Below are 23,215 nucleotides of genomic sequence, written 5' to 3' on the forward strand. Positions count from 1 at the left end.
CCACAGTATAAGGGCTTTACTGTTTACTTTTTAAAAGAAAAGAGAAGGTTATTTATTTATGGCATTGCTCCCCTTTTCACTATAATTAAAATACCTTTCATAAAAAAATACTGGAAAAAATATTGGCTACCTATTTGAGCTCTTTTTAGAGTAGAAAATAAGCTTTGACAGAACACAGAAAGTGAAACAATATTAATGACAAAAGCGAAAATTCAGTTCAGGGTCCAAATCTAGACAGAAACAGCATTCACTTTGCTCCATTGGTTAAAAGTCAGAATTCATTCCTACGATAGGTATGTGATTTTAACCCTGAAGTTTACCTCCCGAGGTCTCTGTCTTGCAGTCAGATGTGAGCTCCCACACTTGCCGAGAGCCTTACTGAGGTTAAAAGGATCCTGAGCAGGACTTGCAAGATCTTACAAGACTTAACCTTTGATTTCACACTTAGCACAAGAAGAGATACAGAAATGTGTGAAAGGGAAATGGGCGCCCCACTGAAGGAGGGCGACTTCTCCAGCACAGTTTGTATTATCGGGGACATGAAAATTGACAAGCACAGGTAAGTCATGCGGAGAAAGAGCTGAGAAACATCCTGAGCGGCTGCAGTGAAACCAAGGGAGCTCAGGGGAAAGCTGCGAGAGTTGGTAAGGTTCTCACTATGACCAGAGGAGAGAGGTATCAATATACTGCACAGAAGGGAGAGGCTTTACTTAAAAAAAAAAAAATTAATGAAGCTAGCAGAGATTTAGAAGACAGGACCAGCAGCAGGGGAGCCTTTATAAAGGGCTTCTTTTTTCTTGTCCTTCGCTCCCGGTGCTCTCAGGAGTGACATTTCCTGTAACTAAAAGCGCCTTTTAGAAAAAAGCGGCGAACGCGGCCCCCGCAGGCAGCGGCACCGCAAGGAAAACGCCACACGGTGAGCGTCAGAGCTCAGCCGCCTCCACCGGGGGAGGCCCCGCAGCCGCCGGGCCCGGGACACCGAACCGCGCTCCGCCGCGGGGCCTGACCCGCTCGGGCCCCGCCACCCACCTCCGCCGAGCTCGGGCACCGTTAGGTCCCGCTCCCGGCTGTCCATCTTCTTCAGGTACTGGTAGACCAAGTTCTCCTTCTCCTGGGCAGTAACGGCGTCGAGCAGGGCGTACTCCAGCTGGGTCTGGGCGGGCAGGAGCCCCGCCAGGCCCCCCGCCGCCATGACGCCTCCTGGGCGAGCCCGCCACCGCGACGGGCCGCTGTTTACCGGCCTGCCGTTTCGCCGCCGCACATTCGGCACCTGCCGCAAGGCGGGGGAGGAAAACTGTAACTAAAAAAAAAACCAAACAAAAACCCAAACACAAACCCCCAAGCCTAACCCCAAATACGCAATAACTCGTCTGTCTTCTCATTAATTTCGTGTTTTTACATAGCTTTGATATCCACAGAAGCACAGCCGTGAGGAGAATCCCTCGCGGTGATTCCAGCTCAGCAGATTCAACACAGACTGCTTTTCCCGCCCAGTTACTTTTTTTATTTGCAAGTGGAACAGATGTGAAAATCGGGCAGCACCGGACAAAGTCCAAAGCAAGCACCAATAATTTAAAAGGGGGGTTTTTTTTTTTGGGGGGGGGGGGGGGAAATGCTATGAGAGAAGCGGAAAGTTGAGCGACCGCCGTGGTGACGAAACTGCGGAAGCGAATGCGTTGTCGCGGCGGCAAACGGCTGAGGAGAGGCCCCCGCCCGCGAAGGCGCCCGCCCGCGAACCTGGGTGCCCGCGGCGGGAGATTGCGGGGAGGCAGCCGCCCTCGGTGCCCGCGGCGGCGGGACGTAAGCGCGGGCCTCCCGCCCGGCAGCGCCGAGCCGGTGTATGCCTTCGCCGTGTGGTGACTCCCAGCAGCGAGCCCGTAGCTGAACTCTTCGTCGTTTTCTTTTAAGATCTTCGTGTTTTGGGGCAGCGAGGTGCGGGGCTAGCTGGGCTTCACCTTCCGAGGCCGGGCTGGGTGCTTAGGAGAGGGATAGCTGAAGGAAATGGCTCACCCTGCAAGTCTCTCTGCATCTTACAGAGTTGGGTTTTGTTTAACAGGTGTAGTTACAAATACTGGAAGAGACTCTCATTAAATTACTTTTTTGGGTTAGGATCCACCATGCTTCTGTCCCATCCTGGACTGCTGTTTGGTTTGTGGCCCAGTGTTGCTTTTTTAAAATGGAGTTCAGGTGCTTTTTTTCAGCTAGTGAAGGGGGGAGGGAAGAGAAAACATATTAACGGAGGGAAAGGTAGATTTGTGAACTGTTGCTTAAAAGGAAGGAGAATATTTCATGTGTTGCCATGTCTGAAGATGCTTTATTGGAAGAGGACATTTGGGAGTACAAGTCCATTAGGAAGGAAAAGTGTCAGAGTAATTCAGAGAGCATCTCTACACCTGTGCAGAACGTAAGTGATAGCAAGTGCAGGCCAAAAAGAAAGAAAAATAGAAATAAAAAAAAATCCATAGAAAAAACTGATACGCTTCAGAAAACTGAGCAGAGATCGAGGCCAAATCAGGATGTAGATGAATGTAAAGATGACAGCAGTGTGCACTCCCAGGAAAGCGTGAGTAGCCTGACGGAACAGAGCTCACCAAATGCAAAGCCTATTCATGATGGATACTGCCCGAGCTGCCAGATGCCTTTCTCTTTGCTATTGGTCCAGACACCTCGATGGCATGTTGCTGAATGTTTGGATACTCCAGGATCCATTGAAAAAGGTATGAATAGAGTAAGAAAAAAGCCTTCGGAGAAAAGTTAAAGGCTTGTCACATAATGTTGCTGTAAACCTTGGTTTTCATATTTAGCTCAAAATCTGAGGTGGTAGTTGGTATGATTTTTAGAATGTTATTACTGATCATTTATCAGTGTTATTTTTGTATGAGATTTTTGGTTCTTTGTGAAGACCATGGAAATCTGACACGAAAATCTCATATCAGAATCTAATCTCAAAACTTTGTAGAATGGTGATAAAGATTCATGGTTGTTTATCAAGCTCCAGTTTTAGTTGTTTATTGAAGAAACTGAAAGCGCATGTTTACCACTAAAATAATAGAACCTGTTTCAGTTACTAAGTCAGTGTCAGCAAAAAACCCTTCATTTAAGAGGCTGCTACTTTTGACACCAAATTTCTTTCTCCTTAGGTATAAATTTTCTTAACCTGTATCCATGTTGCTGTGTGATTTGTCCACTTGTCTATGAATAGTTGGAAGCTGAAATCAGTCTGTTACGCTAATTTTCTTGAAATGTTAGCTGCTGGTCCAGTATGCTTTAGAAATTTATATGAAATTTTACATGAACATTCCTGTATCATAAAACAACACAGTTTTGTTTTGAGTTTTGTACAAAAGAAGTAAAACTGACTCATTCCAATTGCTAGTTTCATGTGGGGAAACACTATGTCTGAACAGATCCAGGTATCCAACTTAAGTTCTTAATACACCTCATAACTTTTGAAAAACAAGAAAGCATACAGTCAGGAAACTTGAGTAAAGGCTGTCACACAGTCACTTCCCTTTTTGTATCTTTGTAACTTTCCTTGAAGTTTCTTCTTCAGAACAATGAAATGTGAGTCCTTTAATCCCGATTTTGGTAGTGGTTTTAACTTAAGGCAGATGTGTTAACACCTCATTTCCTTCTCTTACTCCCATAATTAACAGATGAAAAATCCTTCTGATTGATTTATGCATTCACCTTAAAGTCCTCAAAAGTTAGGCTAGCAAACTCTCAACAAAGAAGGCTTAGGGAACAGCCACAGATTTTTGCTGGCATCTCAATCTTGAATACTTTTTTCACATAAGTAAATACATTCCTTTTTTTAATTTAATGTGTAACCCAGCAGACAATTTGAAATGGAATTTCAGGTTGGTTCAGAACTGAGATATGAGTTTATTTTGAAACATGTCTACTGGCCTTTTCTGGTGCTACTGCTCTGAGCTCATTGCTTGCATGTGAGACAATTCTAAACTAGAAACCATGGGATTGCATTAGCACAGCATTCAAACAAGGTTAGGTACTCTTGTTGTTAGAGGGCTGTAATAATTCAGGCATAGGACTGTATGAGCAGCTGTTTGGTTTTAGCTTGGAAGCATTCTCATTTCTAGCCAGCTCAGGGCAGGAGGTCTTGGTGGCTTGAAAGTTACTTTTTACTTGTGCCGCCTTCCCCCAAGAGCTGCATTTATAGAAAAAAGCTTTTAAATCATGTGTCACGTGTGATTTTTATTTTAATAATTATGCCAACTGTATTTGCAAAAATACTGACATTATTTCTCTGTTTAACTCTTTTCATAGAGTGTCCTGATGGTTTACTGTGCAATTCCACCATTCCATCCCACTACAAGCGTTACAGCCATTTTCTACTTGCAGCAAGCAGGGCAGGAGATTATCTTGTAAACTCTTCAGCAAACACTTTGGAGAGAAAGATGACATGTTCTACTACTGCAAAGCTCAGCTGTTCCCCAAGTCATGTAGAGGAAATCTCACAGAATAAGAAACCATCTAATAATGTAACAAATGTCCCGAGTGATGATTGTACATTGATGGTACAGAGATCACCGCAAATGAAGTCTCTAAATATAATCAGTGAAAGTACTTCCTCTTTTGCAGATATTCAAAAGCCTCAACAGACATTTCAGCTTACACAGACCACAGATGATAGTTGTAAATTTGAGTTTTATGACTTTGCATCTTCTCAAGAAAGTGGAACAGGAGAAGACCTGTGTAGTCAGAAAGATACAAATCAGCCAAGTCTACTACAGTCAAAAGCGGACTTCAGTGATTGTGAAATTTCTTATTCTCCACTTAGTACTTTTGAGGAAAGTGAAGAGGAAACTGAGGAAGAGGAGAAGAAATTAAAAATATCACAAAATAAATCATTCAAAGTCTGGAACTTTGAAGATGAAGAATCTAATTCCGTGGTGTTTAAAACATTTGATGGACTTCTCTTACAGCAGAAGCCTCAGTATGAGCATAGCAAAATGGGAAATTTCATAATTAAAAAAAACAACTGTGAGGAAGCAAATACATTGAACCATCTAAATCATAGTGTAAAAACTGTTTCTCAGAGTCACATGAACAGCAAGTTATGTAATTCAACATGTGCAGACAATCAGCATCAGGAAGAGGTGCTAACCAGCGGATCCTCTTTTCTTTTTAATTGTGAGGAGGTTGAACAGCCAGAACTGATTTCCTCTGCTGCTAAAGCAGGTAACGCAGAGTCAGAAGATACTGGTGCTTGTGCTTTGGATTCTGCATACATGAGTTTTACTGAGACATCATCATTGCTAGTCAGAGAAGATGCTGGGTCTCTTCTGACACAGAAAAGTAATGTTTTCAGGGACCAAAGTAATACTTTAACTAATACAGATAAAATGACTGCCAATGCAGTTGAAAAAACAGCTCTCCAGGAGAGTTTGCAGTCGGTAGTGGAGAAAGAAGGAAATCTTAATACAGCTGCAGTGTGCTTTCCCAGCCCAATCTCTAAAACGGTACCATCTCTTTCTTTAGCAAGTATGAATGCTAAATCCAGTTCTGCCAAAGAACTCAAACAAATGGACATTGGTGTTTTCTTTGGGTTAAAACCCAAAGTAAAAGAGGAAAGCAAAGGAGAGACATGTTTGAGTGAGGGAAAGCAGATACCAAGTTCACTAACTCCCAATGGAAAGAGGCCCAGACAGCAGAAAAGGAAAGCTGAAGGGTCTGTGGAAGATGGAGAAGCAGTTACAGAAAGTTCAAGTAAAAATGGAGCCTTTGCAGATGTAAGTTCTGGTAGCAAACAAAGGTGGAGAAAAAAATTTAAAGAATTATCTACTACAGGTGAAGGAACAAGAAAAAAACACTGCCCTTTCTACAAGAAAATACCAGGTGAGAAGTAACTGTTGCTTTTTGCAGAGGTTAATTTTGGCTTGAGTGTTGTATTTTTTTACCTAATTTTAGGCTTCAGTATTCTTCACTCTTCATACCCATTTAAACTGCAGCTCATAATGAATTTTCTTTCCTCCATCTAAGTTGATAAAATCTTGTGTAGGTGCAGATTTCCGAAAGAAGGTGATTGTAGAACCAGTCAGCAGTGGCTGAAAATAGTTGGTGAAATAGTTATCTCAGGAAAATTACTTCAGGGACTGATTTCTGAATGTTTTTGACAGACCAAAAGGCATAAGCAGTATTGAAAGATGGATCTACTTTCTTAAATGGTTTTGAATATATCCCTTGTTAATATTCAGTCCTAATTCCTGAATTTAATCTTTTACATCACTTCAGTTGTGCCTCAAAATAGGGCTGTCAATAGCAATTATTTCCTCACACTAAGTTAAAGGAATTGAGTTTAATTTTGCATTTGAAATTCAATAGTATTAGAAAAATTATTTACTACAACTGTCAAAACAAAGAAATGAAAACCAAGCAGAAGAGTTTACTTAAGGAAACAGCCAAGAATTTCTCAGAATATCCTCAAGCAATTACATAAATTACAGGATGATGGATCAGCGGCTTAAAAGGCTTCAGATCCTCATAGTTCTGTTTACCACTAAAGGACTGTCTTAGTCTTAGGTGGATATTTGAGGAAGCCAAATAGAAATATATTAGAGATCCTAAGTGCCAAGCTGCTGCTTGAAGACTGACCTGTAAATCTTTGTGGGGCTACACCAGTATCATGGCTTCCATGGGCTTAGAGAATTTTCCATATACGATAAATTTGAAGAGCAGACTCCTATGCCTACGATGTAGTTTTAAAGTTGCTTTGTTATTATCTATATTATCTTTGTTCTGAATTTTGTTTCTACATTTGAAGTATATTTGACTGTATTTTCTATGTTGCTAATGATATGTGTTTATCCCCGTGGCCTAGTATATTTCAGCCTCCCTGAAGTTTTGAGTCTGGTACCTCTCAAACACTTTGGGATTTTTTGGTTTGTGATTTTCAGTTAGCAGACTGCTATGTTTTTGGAGTTGCAAATACCTGAAGTTCTAGCCTCAGGTAAAACTATTTCTAGTTCTAGAAGATCTGGGAAATTTGCATAACATAAAATGAAAAATATTTGAGTGCCGCCAGGTTAATTAGTTCTATGCACTATTTGGTGGTTTTATGAAACTGTAACCCAATGTGAAAGGACCATTTGTCAGTATGTTTGCATTTTAAAAAAATTATGTTTGCAGAGAAAAAGGGTATCTTCTATGCAGTTGTCTTTATGCAACATCTTTATACAAACAGGACCTTACTGAAAGCATACAATGGCATATTGGTCATGTTTTATCTCAGTGGATATATTCAAAGACTCCAGATTGCTTGCTTGATAATTATATGGTAGCATGTTTTAAGAGGAATATTAAATGTAGAATAATTGAAAAATTGCAGTTTGATTGCAAAATTCATTATGTTAAGCTGTGGTTATCTGTTTTATTTTGTGTTAAGATGTTGGTATTAGATTTTAGTCTGCATGAACTTTCAAAAATACCAGCTGAACGCAGATAAATGTGTTTTATTTTCTTAACTAGTTGCCATCTGTGTAGGATGGCAGCTGAACAACAGATATTTGGGAGACCTGTGAAAGTATTTGTGTGTGGACACTTAAATTTTTATTTTAATAAGTGAAAATGGTTTTGGTGACTGCTGACTCATGTGCAAACCATGCTTATCTTTAAATGGCTCCTTCAACTGTATGCAGTGTAACTGTATTCCCTTTTAATTTGGAAGAAAGAACAAAAGAAAATTTAATTAGAAACTAGTTCTGATCTATGCATGTCTACTGACTGGCTTCTTTTCCCTTTTTGCTATAGGAACTGGTTTTACAGTTGATGCCTTCCAGTATGGAGAAATTGAAGGCTGCACAGCTTATTTCCTTACTCATTTTCACTCTGATCACTATTGTGGGTTAACAAAAAACTTCATGTTTCCAATCTACTGTAATAAGGTAAGGTTTTCCAAGATTACTAAATATTATCAAATCCATATGCAATTATAATCACTTTTATACTGATGAAAGTAAATAGAAGATCAGAGGTTCCATTGTTGGGTCAGTTAGGCACACTGGATATGTATAGGGGAATCTGGGTTTCCCTTGTAAGAAATTCTTACCCTGATTTGACTGATGAAGAATATTAGTGAAAATTCCCTGTCTATATACCATGAAAAAATTCAAGTTTAAAAGGATGTCTAGAGGTCATATAGACTTATCTCCTGTGCAATGTGGGTCTAAGTTAGATCAGACTGCAGAGAGCCTTTGTTGGTCAAATTTTGAAAATAGGACATTTCACTACATCTCCTCGCAACCTGTTGCAGTGCTTACCCACTCTGAAATTTTTTCCTAATATACAATTGCAATGTCCCTTTTTGCAATTTGAGATTGTGACTTGCTCTTTTTGTGTGCATCGTGGAGAAGAATCTGTCTCTATGTTCTCTATAACTCTATTTAAGTGATGGAATTCTGAAATTAGATTCTGCTTAAGCCATCTCTTCTCCACATTATGTACATTGAGTAGTTCTAGCCCAGTCCTGTGTGTCCTGTGCTTCAGGCTGCTGAATGGCCAAGGCTGCCATTTGCTATCATATGTCCAACCAACTCTTCTTTACTCATAACGTGGTAGGGCACCTTGCCTAATCAAACCATCCAGAACCTCCATCAAAAAACTATTTCTGGTTTACTCTGGAAGTCTCCTGGAATGCTTGTGTCCCGTTTTGCCCTTCCAGCAGGTGTTGGGGTGGCTGCAGTCGTCCATGATGAGATCCAGGGCCTATCACCTAGAAATTTCTCCAGTTGTTTAAAGAAGTCTTTGCCCACCTCCTCTTCTTGACTTGGCAGTCTGTAACAGATGTTATTCCCCCTTGTTTGCCTCCTCTCTGATTCCAATCCATAACCTGTTGACAGGTTTTTAAAAGTTTGCTTTTTTAAGACAGCTTTTTTCAGTTTGCTTTCTGAGAGATGAAATGCTACTGAAAGGCTTGATTATACCCAGGATCTCATAGTTTCTCTCTAAGCCAGACAGTCTGGCTTTGAGAGCCTTTGTTTCTAAAATAAACAAAGGCTTTTTTTAGATTTTGTTCATATTCCATACTAAATCCTTTCCCTGTTACAGATAACTGGCAATCTGGTGAAGAGCAAACTTGGAGTCAAAGAGCAGTACATCCACATGCTGCCGATGGACACAGAATGTGTAGTGAATGGGATCAAAGTGATGTTGCTCGATGCCAATCAGTATGTGTCATTGCATTTGCTGTGGAATATTTGTATGTATAGAATATTAAAGATGAATAGCTGTACAGATACAGTTTATGTTTTCATGATTTTTAGGTTTCAGTGGATATGAAAAAAATGAAAGGGTAAAGATACTTCCTATACCTGAGTCGGCTTAGTAATGTACATTTTCACTTCAGAAGTGAATTAGGCATGTAGGAGCCTAAATTTCTTGCAAGTTGTTAGCTTTTGAAATAGGTGAGTTATTTTTGAAAATGAAACTTAGGCTTTTTTGATAATTTTAGTTTAACTTTATTTTATTTGCTTGTAATGCGTATGTAGTGTTAACCACACATACCTCCATAATTTTTAAGCTTGTTTGAATGGTTTTTCTAGTGGTCTGGACATTTCAGTTTTTGGTGTCTAGTAGGGAACGTCCTACATTTGATTATTGGGTATGTTAGGTTTCTGTAGCTTCAACTGAAGATAGTGAAATCTTCAGCTAAAGAAAAATGTGGTCCTTTGGATTCCGGGAGAGACAAAACCTAGCCAACATTTTGAAAAGTGAACTTTAAAGAAAAGCCTGTTGAAATGTGCAACAAGACTTCTACTGGATTCGGTGATAAAGGTTGAGGTTTTTGTCTGGCGTTACGCTGGCACTGTGTGGTGATTCTGGATTTAAAGTTCAGTAGCACCTGACTTCCAGCTGTGTGCTCTTGCTGTTCTGCCTCTTGGTACCTTATTTGGCTATGGGCTAGAAGAAAAGTCCTTTCCCTGAAGTATATATTGAAATGCAGCACTGTGTCACAGCTGGTTTGAATATTACTTATCGTAGGATTTGTTTATAGTTGGAGAGATAAGATTCCATGAAGTCCTTTGAGGATCCTTTCTGGGAATGAAGGAAGCCTTGTTGCTTATGTAATTTGGACACTTCTCGTTTTTTCCTGTTTGTGTTTCTGATCCTCTGCTTCAATTTAAAAGGCATATAAACTTTAGGTACAACGTTCAACTTCTTGAAGAGTCCACCAATTCTGTCATCTTAGCTCTGATTCATGCCAGTTTTTCCTTTTTTGAGATTTCATTTACTCTTTACAGATGATTCATGTCCAAAATAGTACCACTCTGGTTTTCCAGTCTGAGCTCTTGCCCTTCAGCCAGCTTTGGCGAGGAACGGCAGAAGGTACAATGGATTTCCTGTGGCCAATAGGAGAATTGTATTTCTAGCCAGGGAATTCTGGATGGAGGATAATGTTTAAAATCTGCAAATAGAATTTAAAAGGAAATGCTTCAGTAAGTCCTGCAGGAATGAAGATGCATCTGCAATAACACAATTCTGTTTCTCCTGAATAAGAATGCTGCTTCTCTTTGGTGTGCTGTTTCCTCTTTCAATCAAGTAATAGAACCTCAGAGATTGCAACTGAGGCAGCATCTTTGTTGTACCTAGAAGACAGAGTATCCGAAAAAGGTGGCTAATGCTTGATTACTTTACTGTTGGTGTGGTTTTTTCCTTCTCTCCATCTCAGCTGAGAATTCAAGTCTAGCTTGTCTATGGCCATGAGATTAGTTTCAGAATTCCTTTAGAAATCAGGAATTTCGAGCTAAATTAGGCTGCATAGTAGCTGTGATTTGAAATGCTGTTCTGCACACCTTCCTGCTACTGAAGGGTGGTATATCTCTTAAGGCAGTTTATTAGTATAGAGAACTAACGTAATTTGTATGGGTTTTTTTGTTTGTTTCAGTTGTCCAGGTGCAACAATGATCCTTTTCCGTCTACCAAGTGGAAGTGTTATTCTGCACACAGGAGACTTCAGGGCAGATCCTTCTATGGAGCGCTACCCTGCTTTGATTGGTCAACAAGTCCACACCCTTTACCTTGATACCACGTAAGTTGTGTTTAATTTTTTTTTTTTTTTTCCATATAACCCTCTTTTCAATTTAGTAAGACTTTATATGAACCAAATAAACATAAGTATAAATGACATTACTGTTTTAACACTTGTTCTGTTTAGTGTTGAATAAGATCAGATATTTATTGAAAGTCCATGTATGTCTAGTTTGTTCATCTGTTATGCTGTTACATGGGAGAATAAAAGTGGGTGGTGGAGAAGATGCTGAAGTATTTGCTGAGATGACATTATTTATAAGTGGTATTAAATTCTGGGTGTCAGAATTCATACATTGAGTGTTCAGCTCTAAAACAAGAGGTTCATGAACACTGGTATTCTGTGGATTCAACAATATTATGAAGAGGGGTGTGGAAGAATTCAAAGAGTGAAAGAATGCCAAATGGTTAAATCATTCGTCCAGGTTTTCATTAGACCTTTCTTTGACTCATGTATATAAAATTGTTTTTCTGCATATGATGACTAATGCCCAGCTGCAGTCTTTTATTTCTGTTCCATATGTTTCTGCAAATGAATAATGCCTTATGTTATGGTTTGTGTGCATGACAAAAAATAGACATAAGGATGTAATTAGTATGTGATACAAATATCTAGCTTGAAAGAGCAATTGGTATTTATAGAGAAAAAACTGCAGAATTGAGTGTCAGTGTCAGACGAGTGAATAGTTGTAGAGGAAAGACTGATATACTCAATGCAAATTTTATTGCAACAGTTTCATCTGGGCACCTCAGTGGTTTCTAATAAATCTTCTTCATTACTTTGTTATTGTGTGCATGCAGTTTTGAGGGCCTTCTTGGTGAATTCAGATATCTTCCATCTTGTGTAACGAAGCGTGTATCTTGTTTCCATGCCCCAGATACTGTAGTCCTGAATACACTTTTCCTTCTCAACAAGAGGTTATCCAGTTTGCTGTCAATACTGCCTTTGAGACAGTGACTTTAAACCCGCGTACTCTAGTCGTCTGTGGCACCTACTCCATTGGAAAAGAAAAAGTTTTTTTAGGTATGTAAAAAAAGTGTACTGGATCAAATAACTAAGTAAATATCTAAATCAGCGTTAAAAGACCTCTTTCGTGAAGATATAAAGGGTCGCTTAGTCTTGATAGTCAGGTATCGTGTAAAGAAATTAAATATAATAATTCTACTGCTAGTTTTTTAGTTTTCTAATCAATAATTTTTAACTTTCTGAAAGAAATATTTTTCTGCCATGTTTACAAACCCCCTGAATATCTAGAAGGCCAATTTGGATACTAAATGAACAAACCTATTTAATTGATTGTGGTGAGAAAATAGCTGATGGCAATTAAAAAAAAAAATGAGGTCTTTATGACATTTTTGGTGTTAGTAATTTTATGTTGTCAAAAAGCAGCAAAGGGATATAATTATTCTTAAACTTCTATTTTGCTAACAGTTTTTTCTTCCAGGATTATATTACATATCTTCCTAAATATTTATGGTAATCAGTTTTAATGAAATCAATTTTGACAAAGCATTCCCCAAACCAAAACACATCTTTTCTGACTTAATGAAAATCTTGTGTGCTATGCTTCACTCGGTTACAGCATTAGGAACCGGCAAGATTGCCCAAATGTCTACTCTAGAGCAAGCAGCTGTGTACCATTTGTGCTTTTGAGTATATTTAAAGTCATCAATAGAAGACTTAACTTTCATTGAAATTTAGTCTGTCTTTAATGTGGGCCATTTGTCGCATATTCCAAAACCTGCACGTGTTTCTGGCATCTTTGAAATAAATACTGGTTCACCTCGGTAACATTCTACCAAAGAAGTATGACTTAGAACTTATCAAAGTACTTCTATTCTCCTTCTCTTTCCAATTGTCGTACACAATTCTGCTGCTAAAATACAGGAGCCAGAGTTTTTTAACAGCTATTACAGGTTTCTCTTCTTAATTTTAGAATATGAAACACTATATCCTGTTGAATATGGATTTTTTTTCAACAGTAAAAATGATCCAGTGCAATAATTAGGCATATCTCCAAAACAAGCAAAAAATGAACTCCTACAATTTTCTTTATCTGATTTCTTCTCAATTAATCTTAAAGCAATTGCTGAAGTCCTGGGCTCAAAAGCAAGTATGTCCCGTGATAAGTACAAAACACTGCAGTGCTTGGAGTCAGCCGCTGTTAATTCCCTCATCAGTGTGGACTGGGATGGTACTTTGCTTCACGTTCTTCCCATGATGAAGATTAATTTTAAGGTAAGTGCAGAAAATACACTCTGTTGATTAACCTGCTGGCGAATCTTACTGTTGGCTCCTCCCAAGCAGTGTTGTGTTTGGTGCTTTTTAACCTCTTGTCAGATCATATTTATTTAGCAAAGTTTTGACATGGAGCAATACATTGAAAATGAAATGCAATTAAACATTAATATCTGTCTCCAAACATGATGCACAGAAAGTGTAATTTCACTTCAATGCGGTGCTTCTACAAGATAAGATGAGGTTTGTTCAAAGGCTTGCTTTTTGCGGGCCTTTTTGAAGTAGATTTATGTAACGACTGCAGGATCTGTCCTATTCGCAATTAATATGTTGTGACATGGAGTCCCTGTTTTTCAGCCTTTTACCTGGTATGATGTAGGAAAAGCCTAAAAGGATATTCTGCCTGTGAGACTCTGTTTTGAGGCAGCCTGTGAACGTGGCAAACTTCCAGTCTGGTGTTTGATAAAAAAGGAATAGGGTTCTCCATGTTCCTCTCAGTTCAATTTCCATGTATTTATAACCATATTTTCATCTTTTAAAAGAATATTCTCTCTCCTTCTGTGCTGAAGATTTACATGGGGATAAGGATACTTGAAAGTCGATGAAAACTCACACATAAACAAATATGCACACTGAGTGAATTGAAGGACACCTCATATATACATATATTTTAGTTTTTCTACACACCATCTTCTCTAATAGTTGTAGCAAAAGCAAGTAAAACAGTTCATTTTAAGACATTGTTTCATCTAAATTGACCTCAAATGCACATTTCAGTTGAGATTTGAGACAGCGGGTTTTTGTTGTTGAGAGCTTTAATGGGAATTTCTTAGTTTGGAAAGGTGACTAATTCCTGGGGGAAAGTAAGTTTTTACAAAACAGAGTGGCATTAAGGCAAAGCAGCAGGCTCTAGATTAAAGGTAGCCTGGAAGAAAAACAGTGGTTGCTTACGCCTTACAGACTTGGATTCATTTTCCTGCTTTGCTTCGGGCCTGCTGTGCCATCTCAAGCAAATCCTTCAGAGCAAGATGGTATTTAGCTGCAGGACCAGTCAAGGTCAGAGTTGACCTAAAAAGGAGAAAAAGAGACTATATCATTGGGATGGGAGCTGCAGGAGATGGAACTTAATATCTTAACGTTTGAATGTTGTTCTATAATCTTTTCCACAGTGGGGCAGAAAATGAGTAACGTGTATGAATTTATTTTTAGTGTGGTATGATGTTTTAAACAGTAAGATATATTAGTTTCTTCTGCAGACTTTTGTGTCGTTATGTGATTCTACTGTCGTGTCCTAGCGCATATGGAGTAGTCGCGTAGTTGGTCTTCTTCAGACAGATGGTGTGGTTATACCACAAGCATATCTAGACAGCCTTGCTTCTCAGAGAGAGGCAGTTGTATCATGCGCAGGGTCTCATCCCTGAGAATAGGAAGTTCTGGACGAATCTACAGTGTGCCAGAAGTGATGCCTGGACCCTGGAAAGGGCCAGGAAAGATTAAAGCCACTGATCTAGTGGACAAGAGTCCTGGTGTAACAGCCATGGGCCTCTGTACTGGGGCTTTGACTTCATGTGTGAGGTTGTTGGAATGTGGTCTCATGCTGTCATTATTAATTTTGTGTCCCTGTAAGCTAGGCATGCTAGGTAGGCTTCCAGAGTGCTAAACATCCAATGATGCCAGTGGCTAGATGCATAACCAGGTGGAATGTAGTATCAGTAAAATGTGGAGAATGTTAAATGCTTAAAATGAGTTCGTATGACCATTTATGTTATTTCTGCTCCTGCAGCATTACTAAACATGATCTCAGAAAAGACAATATTTTTTAAGATTATATGATCACTTGTAATCTCATTCTAGTTAAAGAATGATGAATGATATCATCCTGGTTTTGCAGACCATGTAAATGTTGATGTCATCATCTCCAGTTGCATGTTTTTGTCTTGTGCTGGATTATACAGTTTTTGTCCTGAATTACTGGCTCATTACTGGGAAAGCCAGAATTTTTTTAGTCATCCTCATCACTAAATGCCAATGCCTTCATTATCTTCTGGGCCTCTCCTACCTCATTTGTTTTATTTGATCCCTAGCCGTACTCAAAAACACAATCCTACTTCTTAATTTGGGCTAATTTCCTGTTTGTGTAGTTTCAGCTGCGAACCTACAAATCCATGAAATCCTTATGGGAGTATTCTTACTCAAAAGCTCAGATTCAGCCCTTATTTAGTAAATTGAGTACATTTGTGATCTTGTACATTACTTGCCTTTTTAGTAGAATGCAAATAGCCAAACCCTGATGGTATATTATAGTATCTCCTAGAAGCCCCAGTTTTATACCCTTTTGTCCCTGTTATGCTCTTCAGCAATAGAAAAAACCCAAACCTCTCTGTGCTCCGGGCTTGATAATCCTAAGAACTGTATGCATGATTCTTCTGCCTTTTATTATTGAAAAACTTCTCTGGTCTGTTTCTAGATAAAGAACCAAAAAAAGCTGCATAAAGTACATGTGCTTACCACAGTTGAAGCCTGGTTTGCAGTAACTGTTGATAAAACTGTGCCTGCCCAAGGAAAGCTTCCATGTTTCCATAGCTGACTGCTCCCAAGACTAACTCTAGATTCCCACAGTTTTCCTTTCTACCCACAATGGAAAGGAAATGAGTTCATGGTTTTGAGATGCTCCTGCATGTACTTCCTTGTTCACAGGCTTTCTACTGTGATCAGGGGCTTTTTTTTCCCCCAATCATTGAGTTTCCAGATTGCTGGAAAATGTTATAATTTTTTTGATAAAATTGATTTTTTTTTTGACTGCATATTCAGGAATTTTAGAAGTATTTTTGCAATCTCTATGTTGTGAATATTTTTTTCCTTTTGATGGCATTGTCCAGCTGCTTAGTTCCAGTTTTGGGGCTATCTGAAATCTGCTTTTCTCCATGTTGATTTTCAGGAGTAATATCAAGCATGTTTTTTCACTTTGGAGTCAGCTGATTTATTATTTGTGAACAACTAGCTTAGCTGTTCATATATGATTTATAAACACTGTATTGATTCAGCAGGGAACGTCATTCACCTAAAAGCCACAGATGCTTAGAGAAACTTCTCCCTGTCTTTCCCCTAGTTACCAGAGTTTAAAGACTGATGTTGGTACCTTCTGCCTAGAACTGAAGCAAACAAAAATGAATAGTGACCATAATTGTGTTAAATCCACTGTGAAAAACAGGTGGATCAGTGAATGTTTTTCTGACAGGTTGAAAGATGATTTTGTAAACCCACAGCATCCTCAGAACATGCGCTATACCCTAGATTTTCACTTGGCCAAAGACTTGGTGACAATAATGTACGGTGCGTTTCCCCTTTCTGCTTGAGCTGTCTTTTGTCAAGGTGTGCACATTTCTATACACATGCAGCCACACTGAGGGAAACTGTGCTGCCTGGCTTGAATGTTTCCATCACTTTTTATCTTCAAATGTGTATTTGAATATTGAATTCTGGGCAATTTTCTATTGCTGTATCAGGAGTTGTGTCACTGTCCCAAAAACCTGTTGAAGAAACAAGTTCAAATTTGAGAAGAAAGCATATCTTTTCTGCTTTATAAATTCACATAGATCGTCTCGATCTGTAGTTAGGATGAAAGCAGTCCCATTCATAATATTGAATACCTGGCCAGGTATCACTAGACTTGATATATGTTATCTAGGCCTTATGACTGCCCCCTTGAAAAGAACCAGTACTTGAAATGAGTGTTTCACTGAGATGTGTGAAGTCTGAAGGGTAAAACTAGAAAGAGCAAGCCATAGGGGATCAGAGGCAGTGAAAATACAGTGGCAGAGGAGTAAGTTTTTTGCGTTGTATTACTGTTGGGTTGGGGGGGTTCTTTTTGTTCATTTGGTTTTTTCCTATGTATAGCTCTGGGTTTTTGAGGAGTTTGTTTATTAGGAGTTGATATCAAACTTTCTTCAGGCGCTGCCTGGCTCGAAAGTGAGATGTCATGCTCTAGGTTCGTGCTCTGGCTATTGTTAATGGATAACATTTACATAAATTTTAAAAATTAAAAAATATGTATACTTTTTATATGTGTGGGTTTTTTAATTAAAATATTTATAAAAACAAAACATGAAGTGCTGCAATATTGCAAGTGGATTTGATATATGAAAAGGAAAAGATTTAAAAAAAAAAAAAAGAGTTGTGGTACTTCACTGCAATACTTGGTTTTACTCCAGTAAAATACAATGTCTGCTGTGTGTACTGAATAATAGCTGTTCTTGAATAAGCCAAACGAGTTTAAGTGGTGTTAGGGCTGATTGTAAATTATTCAGTCATGTTTGAGTCTTCTACCTTATGGAATCTGTTCACATGTATTGCTGACTTCAGTGACACTGTAGATAACACGCTGCCATGGTGATTGAAGGAGGTTGATTTAGCAGTGAAATCTATTTTCCATTTTAAAAGGATGATGGTTTAGAACAGTGTTGGCTAAAGCAATAAAAGAAAAAATTAGAATGTGTATTTAAAGTGGACTTGTTATGAATAAATACTGTAGTAATTTTCTTTTATGGAAAGAGGCCATCTTTTTTAAAATGCATGCATGGTTCTTTTGCAACAAACAGTTTTTTGTAACAGTCAAAAATTAAGGCTTCTGCCACTTGAATATGCAGTAGAAGATTTCCAGAGAACTGGGGTCTTCAGGTCTGTGCACCTCTTTTATGTTGCTTAGCTCAGTAATGTTTTGTACTAGCATTGAGGTGAGATTTTCGAAAGTGCCTGTGACTGAAATGCACAAATAATTTTTTATGAGATTGAAATTGCATCCTTAATGTGAAAGTTTGATTTATAACAAAATTTGAAAGCAGATTAACATTGGTTAATATAATAATCATTGTATTTGAAGTACTGTATTTAGATTTCAGTAGAGCAAGGGGAGCAAATATGTGCATTACTACCTTAAGCTGTGTTAATCGTCCCAAAATGAAGTGTGAAGGAGAATTAGGCCGCTGCAGTTACATTGTTAATCTAGTGAGTACTGAACATTTGCAACCTATTAGGAGTCATGGCAGCTAGCCATAATTGCTGTTGCTGAATGAAAAGTGTGTTGTGGTAGCGTTTTTCTGTTCTTTCACATGCCTAGTTTGATGGATTCTGTATGTTGCTACTGGATGTTGTACTGAAGGTGCTGTTAAATGTGGCAGTGTCACAGGCAGCTTTCTGCTTCCCTGCTTAATAACTTTCAAGTGTCTGACAGGTTAGTTAGTGTTGTATCATGGCCTATCTATTCCCCTCTCTCCACCTTTTTTTAATCAATCTTTTATTTTGTATTCTTCTTCCTGCTGCTGATAAAAAGTTTATGATTTTGAGTTCTATAGTCTTGTAAGGCTTTCAAATGGAGAATATGCCTTTAAGATTTTATACAGGACACATGAAATTGATTTTCTATTTTTGGTTTGAAATAATACTGACTTCACTTTATCCAGGAATAGGATTGTACATTCCTTAAGCTTCCCTCTCATCCTTTTCCCGATCCTAGCTTAAACAATGCTGAAGGCTAACTTAGCCAGCTTGGAAACTTTTTCAAGTTAACTTTTTTAGAGTGAAGAGATGAGAGGTGGTTTCCTTCCTATCATGAATGGAGTCGTGGTAAAACATGGTTTAGTGCTCAGAGTAATACTCAACTCATGCACTGGATTGCTGCGATATTTTGGGTTGCTTGCTTAATTAACTCTGAGCGCTTCTGGGCATAAGCAGATGTCAGGATCTCAGTGGCACTTTAATTTAAACAGATGATTTTGCACTGAAGCAGGCTTTCACCACCTTATATTACCACTCAGCTGCAAGAGTGCTGACCTCCAGCTGAGAAGAGAAAATGAGTGATTTGGGGAGCAAGATCTATAAGATGTGATTATGCCTTATGTGTTCTGATCTGTAAGGCATAGCTGTTAATATGTGCTTATTCAGATGAAGCAATTGAGATCCTAAGGTACAAGGTGCTCTGTAGATGTAAATATGTATCATTAGTAATTTCAAGGCAGATGGTATTTAAAAAGTTAATATCAAAATATGTAAATAAAATTTAGTCTGAAGTCTCTCCATCATGACATCTCCAACCATTAGACTAATGAGCTATTTAATGGTATTAAGTATATGCTATATTCTTTTCACAGGCCTTGCAAGATCACTTGAATAAGTTTTCTGAGAATTTTGATCAAGTTCTGGCTTTCAAACCTACTGGGTGGACCTACTCTGATTCATGCCTTTCTTTGGTGGATATCAAACCTCAGACAAGAGGAAAGATCACCATATATGGTATAAGAGTGGTAAAGATTCAGTACATTTAATTTTGTGTGGATGCCTTTCATATTTTTATTCTGGAAACTCCTACTGTTCTTTATAACCAATGCTTTCTCTGATAACTCATTGAGAAACTGAACAGATGGTCACTACAGGAGAGATCTGTGAACTGAATAATTGAGAACACTGTAAATACAGGTTTTTACATACATTTTGCTCCTGTCCTCCTTGTGCAAAAAGAGGCTTTTTTCTGATATAGGTAGAGAGTTCAGGGGTGAAGTCTTGGCCCAGCTGATGCTGGTGGCAGTGCAGTTCCAGAGCCAAGATTTCATTCCACACCTTACTCATTTGTGAGAGACTGTGAGTCTTCCTCTCAGTTCTTATCGGTGGGTGGAGTTGAATCTCTTAACATTCATTTAACCAAATGCTTGGTGTCGCTCAGTTTGTACTGATGAATGACTTGGTAACTTAATGCAAGGTAATTTTTCCAGAAGGAAAATCCCAAGTTTTCATTTTACCTTAGCTATAAACTTTAGATCTCAAATATGAATTAAAAAAAAAAAAATCATCTACAGTATTTCTTAGCTGGAAGGCTTGAAAAAGTATTTTGGCAAGAAGCTAAGCAGACTGACAGATTGCTGTGATTTGTTTCATTTCAGGGATTCCTTACAGTGAACACAGCAGTTACCTGGAAATGAAGCGTTTTGTTCAATGGTTGAAGCCACAGAAAATCATCCCCACTGTAAATGTTGGTGACTGGAGAGCCAGAAGCTTGATGGAGAAGCATTTTAGAGACTGGATGATTGAGGGCAGTAAACATAAATAAATATAAGGAAGAATATATATTTCAAAGGAGGTAGGCTGGAGTGGGAATTGTGAGTTCCTGTGAGTTTTATTTAACTCATTTTTCCACGGAGTTTTCTTTAGGGAGGACTAAGCTGCCAATCTCCTGAGAAAGCTGAATTTGGGGGTGGGGGGGCGGAGGGGAAAGGCACCTTGCTTCTTCCTGTACCTACTACTTATTTTTCCCATAAATTAATAACTTTTATTCCAAATGCATATTTCTGGTTATTTTTATTTACTCCTTTTTCTCCATTCTTAATTTTCCTAACATTATAGAGATGCCCAGATGTATAATACTGAGGAAGAAACTGCCTCTGGGTTAATAATTTCTGAAAAGAAGTTACTGTAATAAATGAGACGGTATTAAGCGTATGTCACATGCTGTCAATTCAGGCTTCAGAGAAGCTCGTTTCATGAGACAGAACTGGCTATTGTGATTCAAATCTTGTAAACAGAGTTTACCTTGTGAGAGAGGATTGGCTCAGGCTCTTGCAGCAGATGTACTTCTGAGAATGATTTTTATAAAAGACAATGCTACCTACTTTCCACTCAAGATTTTCTGATATTTTTTTTTTTTTAAATAAAGAACCTACATGAAGCTTGTGTGTTCTTTCTGAGCAAAATGTGTTTCTTTTCAGTACCTTAGTTGTTAATCTGAGAAACCTGTCTGTAATATCTTTGGTGAATGTTCTGTATATGTTGATTGTATGAGATTGCTTCACCTTCCTGGTAGTGCAAATTCTCAAAATGTAGTCAAAGCACAGAAGTGGTTCCTCTCCATGTAGTCCCCTACAATGCATTTGGGTTTGCAGGGTTGTTACATGAATTCTGGAAAAACAAGAAAGGCAAATGTTAGTACTGGCAGCAGAAAGGTAAGTTTCACTTTGCATTTTTTTCCCCTGAATCCTACCAGATTATCAGTGCTGCTTTTCCTGTATCTGCTTGGTATTTGTGATACTGAAGTGTGTGGTTGCATGCAGGCACACAGGTATAATTTTAAGCACTAAAATAAAAACTGTTCCAAACTTCCAGGACGTGCAAAAGTTGCATCATACATAAAGAATCATCCCCCAACTTCCCAGAACAGCTCTTCTGAAAACTTCAGTGCCATTTTTTGTTGGGAAAACGTTTCTTTAATGATCAGTGTAAGTATACATAGATCCTTGTCTCTGAGTGACAAGCTCTGTAATGTGAAGTCACTTTGGTTTTATTTCTGTCTTCTGAGAGAAATGACTGTGAAACTCCAATGGGGGGGGGGGAAGTTCTCGTACTGATTCACAATTCTTTCAGTACGTTCACTGAAATATGGCATTGTTTTTATTTTACATAATGCATTACTATAGCACTCCTTACTGCAGAAAGTGCTAACTGTCTTGGATTGGCATGCTCGTTGCTAGGATTCCACTCCCTGTTGGAGTAGGTGTTTGAAAAAGAATCTTTTGCAGCCCTTGTGAATACTGAACCTGAATTAATGCCTTGTACAAGTGTCATGGTCCACTCGGTGGACTCGTGATGGTTCGTTTGCTACGATCTCGAAAGTGCAAAATTAAGGTGACCAACACCAAAGGGTATAGCAGCAATCACACAGTAAAACTTTATTGTATTGCCTGTGAGGAGGCACGCGATAGTTAGAGATGGGTGAAAGAAAGGAGAAAAGTAAAGTTAAGTTTAGAGAGAGGAGAGAGAGAGAGGTTATAGCTACCACCGCTGATCTCATGACGTCCTAACGGTCCCGGGTCCAGCTGATGCTGCGTTGTCGATCGTCGTGGTCCTTGGTGGGGAAGCTTCAAGCTTCTGTTGTTCAGAAGTCATCTTTTATGCTTAGTAACACACCTTGCTCCACCTCTGCCTCAGGAGTCTCCACCCTTCTCAGAATACAATTATCATATCTCTGCCCTTCTTAAGGGAGGCTATCATGCAGGCGCGGGGTCAGTGTCCGAGGCGTGGTTAGTCTTGGAGGCGGGTAGCCTTCGACCAGGAGGTGTGTTTTGGTATTATAATTAAGCAAAGTTTGTCTAAAGTTCATGATTTCTTCATCGGTGTTATGCCAACAGTGGCAATTCATCCTTTTTTGACAGTAGCTATGCGGTTATCTCTAACGGTTCCAGCCAGGTACCTTCCAGGAACCTTGTACCGCACATTCCGTCCTTGGGACCAGCTGCTGCGCTCCGAACAGGCCATTGTCAGGTAATGTACTGTTCATGTTCCTGATGACGATGTTGAGACAATGCTGATTTTCTGGCCGACTCTTAGAACAAGTCAGAGCAATTTGAGGATTCTGTTTGGCAGGCAAATGCTTCTAGCAGTTGAATCATTAAGGAATTGTGCATGGAGGTTTTTGTTGCCTCCTGAGTCTTTTTCCTGACTAGTTTTGCACCAAGTTTGAGGGGCTGGAGTAAGCACCCCAAAGTCAAAATCTTAATCGCAATTCTGACAACATCTTGGTTCAACAGTTGCATTTTCAGGAATGAATATCCCTACAGAGAATGACTATGTCTGTGGGCTCTCAACATGCTGATGCTGTTAGAGGTGTGTGATTCCATTAGTTAGCCTGCATGCAAGTAGTAACACAGAACCAAAATAATCTGGCTTTCAGTGCAGCTGGTACGTGTGAGACAGCTGTTGCCTTTCTGTGGTTCTTCCTGCTATCAGTTTCTACCCTGTTACCCAGAATGAAGGGTGGTTTGGTTGTTGTTTTGGTTTTTTTTTTTCTTTTAAAAGCAAACTTATTTCTGAAACTAACCACAAAAATGATGTATCTTGGAAGGCACTGACATTGGCATCTGCTGGACTGACCCAGTTAATCCTTCCCTG

General features: G+C 38.9%; 2 protein-coding genes across 6 annotated transcripts in view; one reads left to right on the forward strand and one right to left on the reverse strand.

Moving 5' to 3' along the window:
* NHLRC2 (NHL repeat containing 2) overlaps positions 1–1,262 on the reverse strand; it is a 38,980-nt gene extending 37,718 nt beyond the window's left edge. For all 4 annotated transcript variants that reach the window (XM_010564727.1, XM_010564725.1, XM_010564723.1 and 1 more), the window contains exon 1: positions 1,030–1,262. In XM_010564727.1, the coding sequence (XP_010563029.1) occupies positions 1,030–1,192 (163 nt within the window). In that variant the 5' untranslated portion in view covers positions 1,193–1,262. The remainder of the gene's footprint in view (positions 1–1,029) is intronic.
* Positions 1,263–1,794: 532 nt separating this feature from the next.
* On the forward strand, positions 1,795–20,502 carry DCLRE1A (DNA cross-link repair 1A). Of its 2 annotated transcripts, none has more exons than XM_010564728.1 (9): positions 1,795–2,717; positions 4,288–5,859; positions 7,771–7,904; positions 9,067–9,185; positions 10,904–11,047; positions 11,925–12,070; positions 13,131–13,285; positions 19,432–19,573; positions 20,218–20,502. In XM_010564728.1, the coding sequence occupies exons 1-9, from the start codon at positions 2,300–2,302 to the stop codon at positions 20,382–20,384; spliced, it is 2,997 nt and encodes a 998-aa protein (XP_010563030.1). In that variant the 5' UTR covers positions 1,795–2,299; the 3' UTR covers positions 20,385–20,502. The 2 variants fall into 2 exon arrangements, with proteins under 2 accessions (XP_010563030.1, XP_010563031.1); XM_010564729.1 differs by having other exon boundaries at positions 19,432–19,584; positions 20,218–20,347.
* The last annotated feature ends 2,713 nt before the right edge of the window (positions 20,503–23,215 follow it).

Source organism: Haliaeetus leucocephalus, unplaced genomic scaffold, assembly GCF_000737465.1.
Source record: "Haliaeetus leucocephalus isolate CR32 unplaced genomic scaffold, Haliaeetus_leucocephalus-4.0 Scaffold184, whole genome shotgun sequence".
Taxonomy (NCBI): domain Eukaryota; kingdom Metazoa; phylum Chordata; class Aves; order Accipitriformes; family Accipitridae; genus Haliaeetus; species Haliaeetus leucocephalus.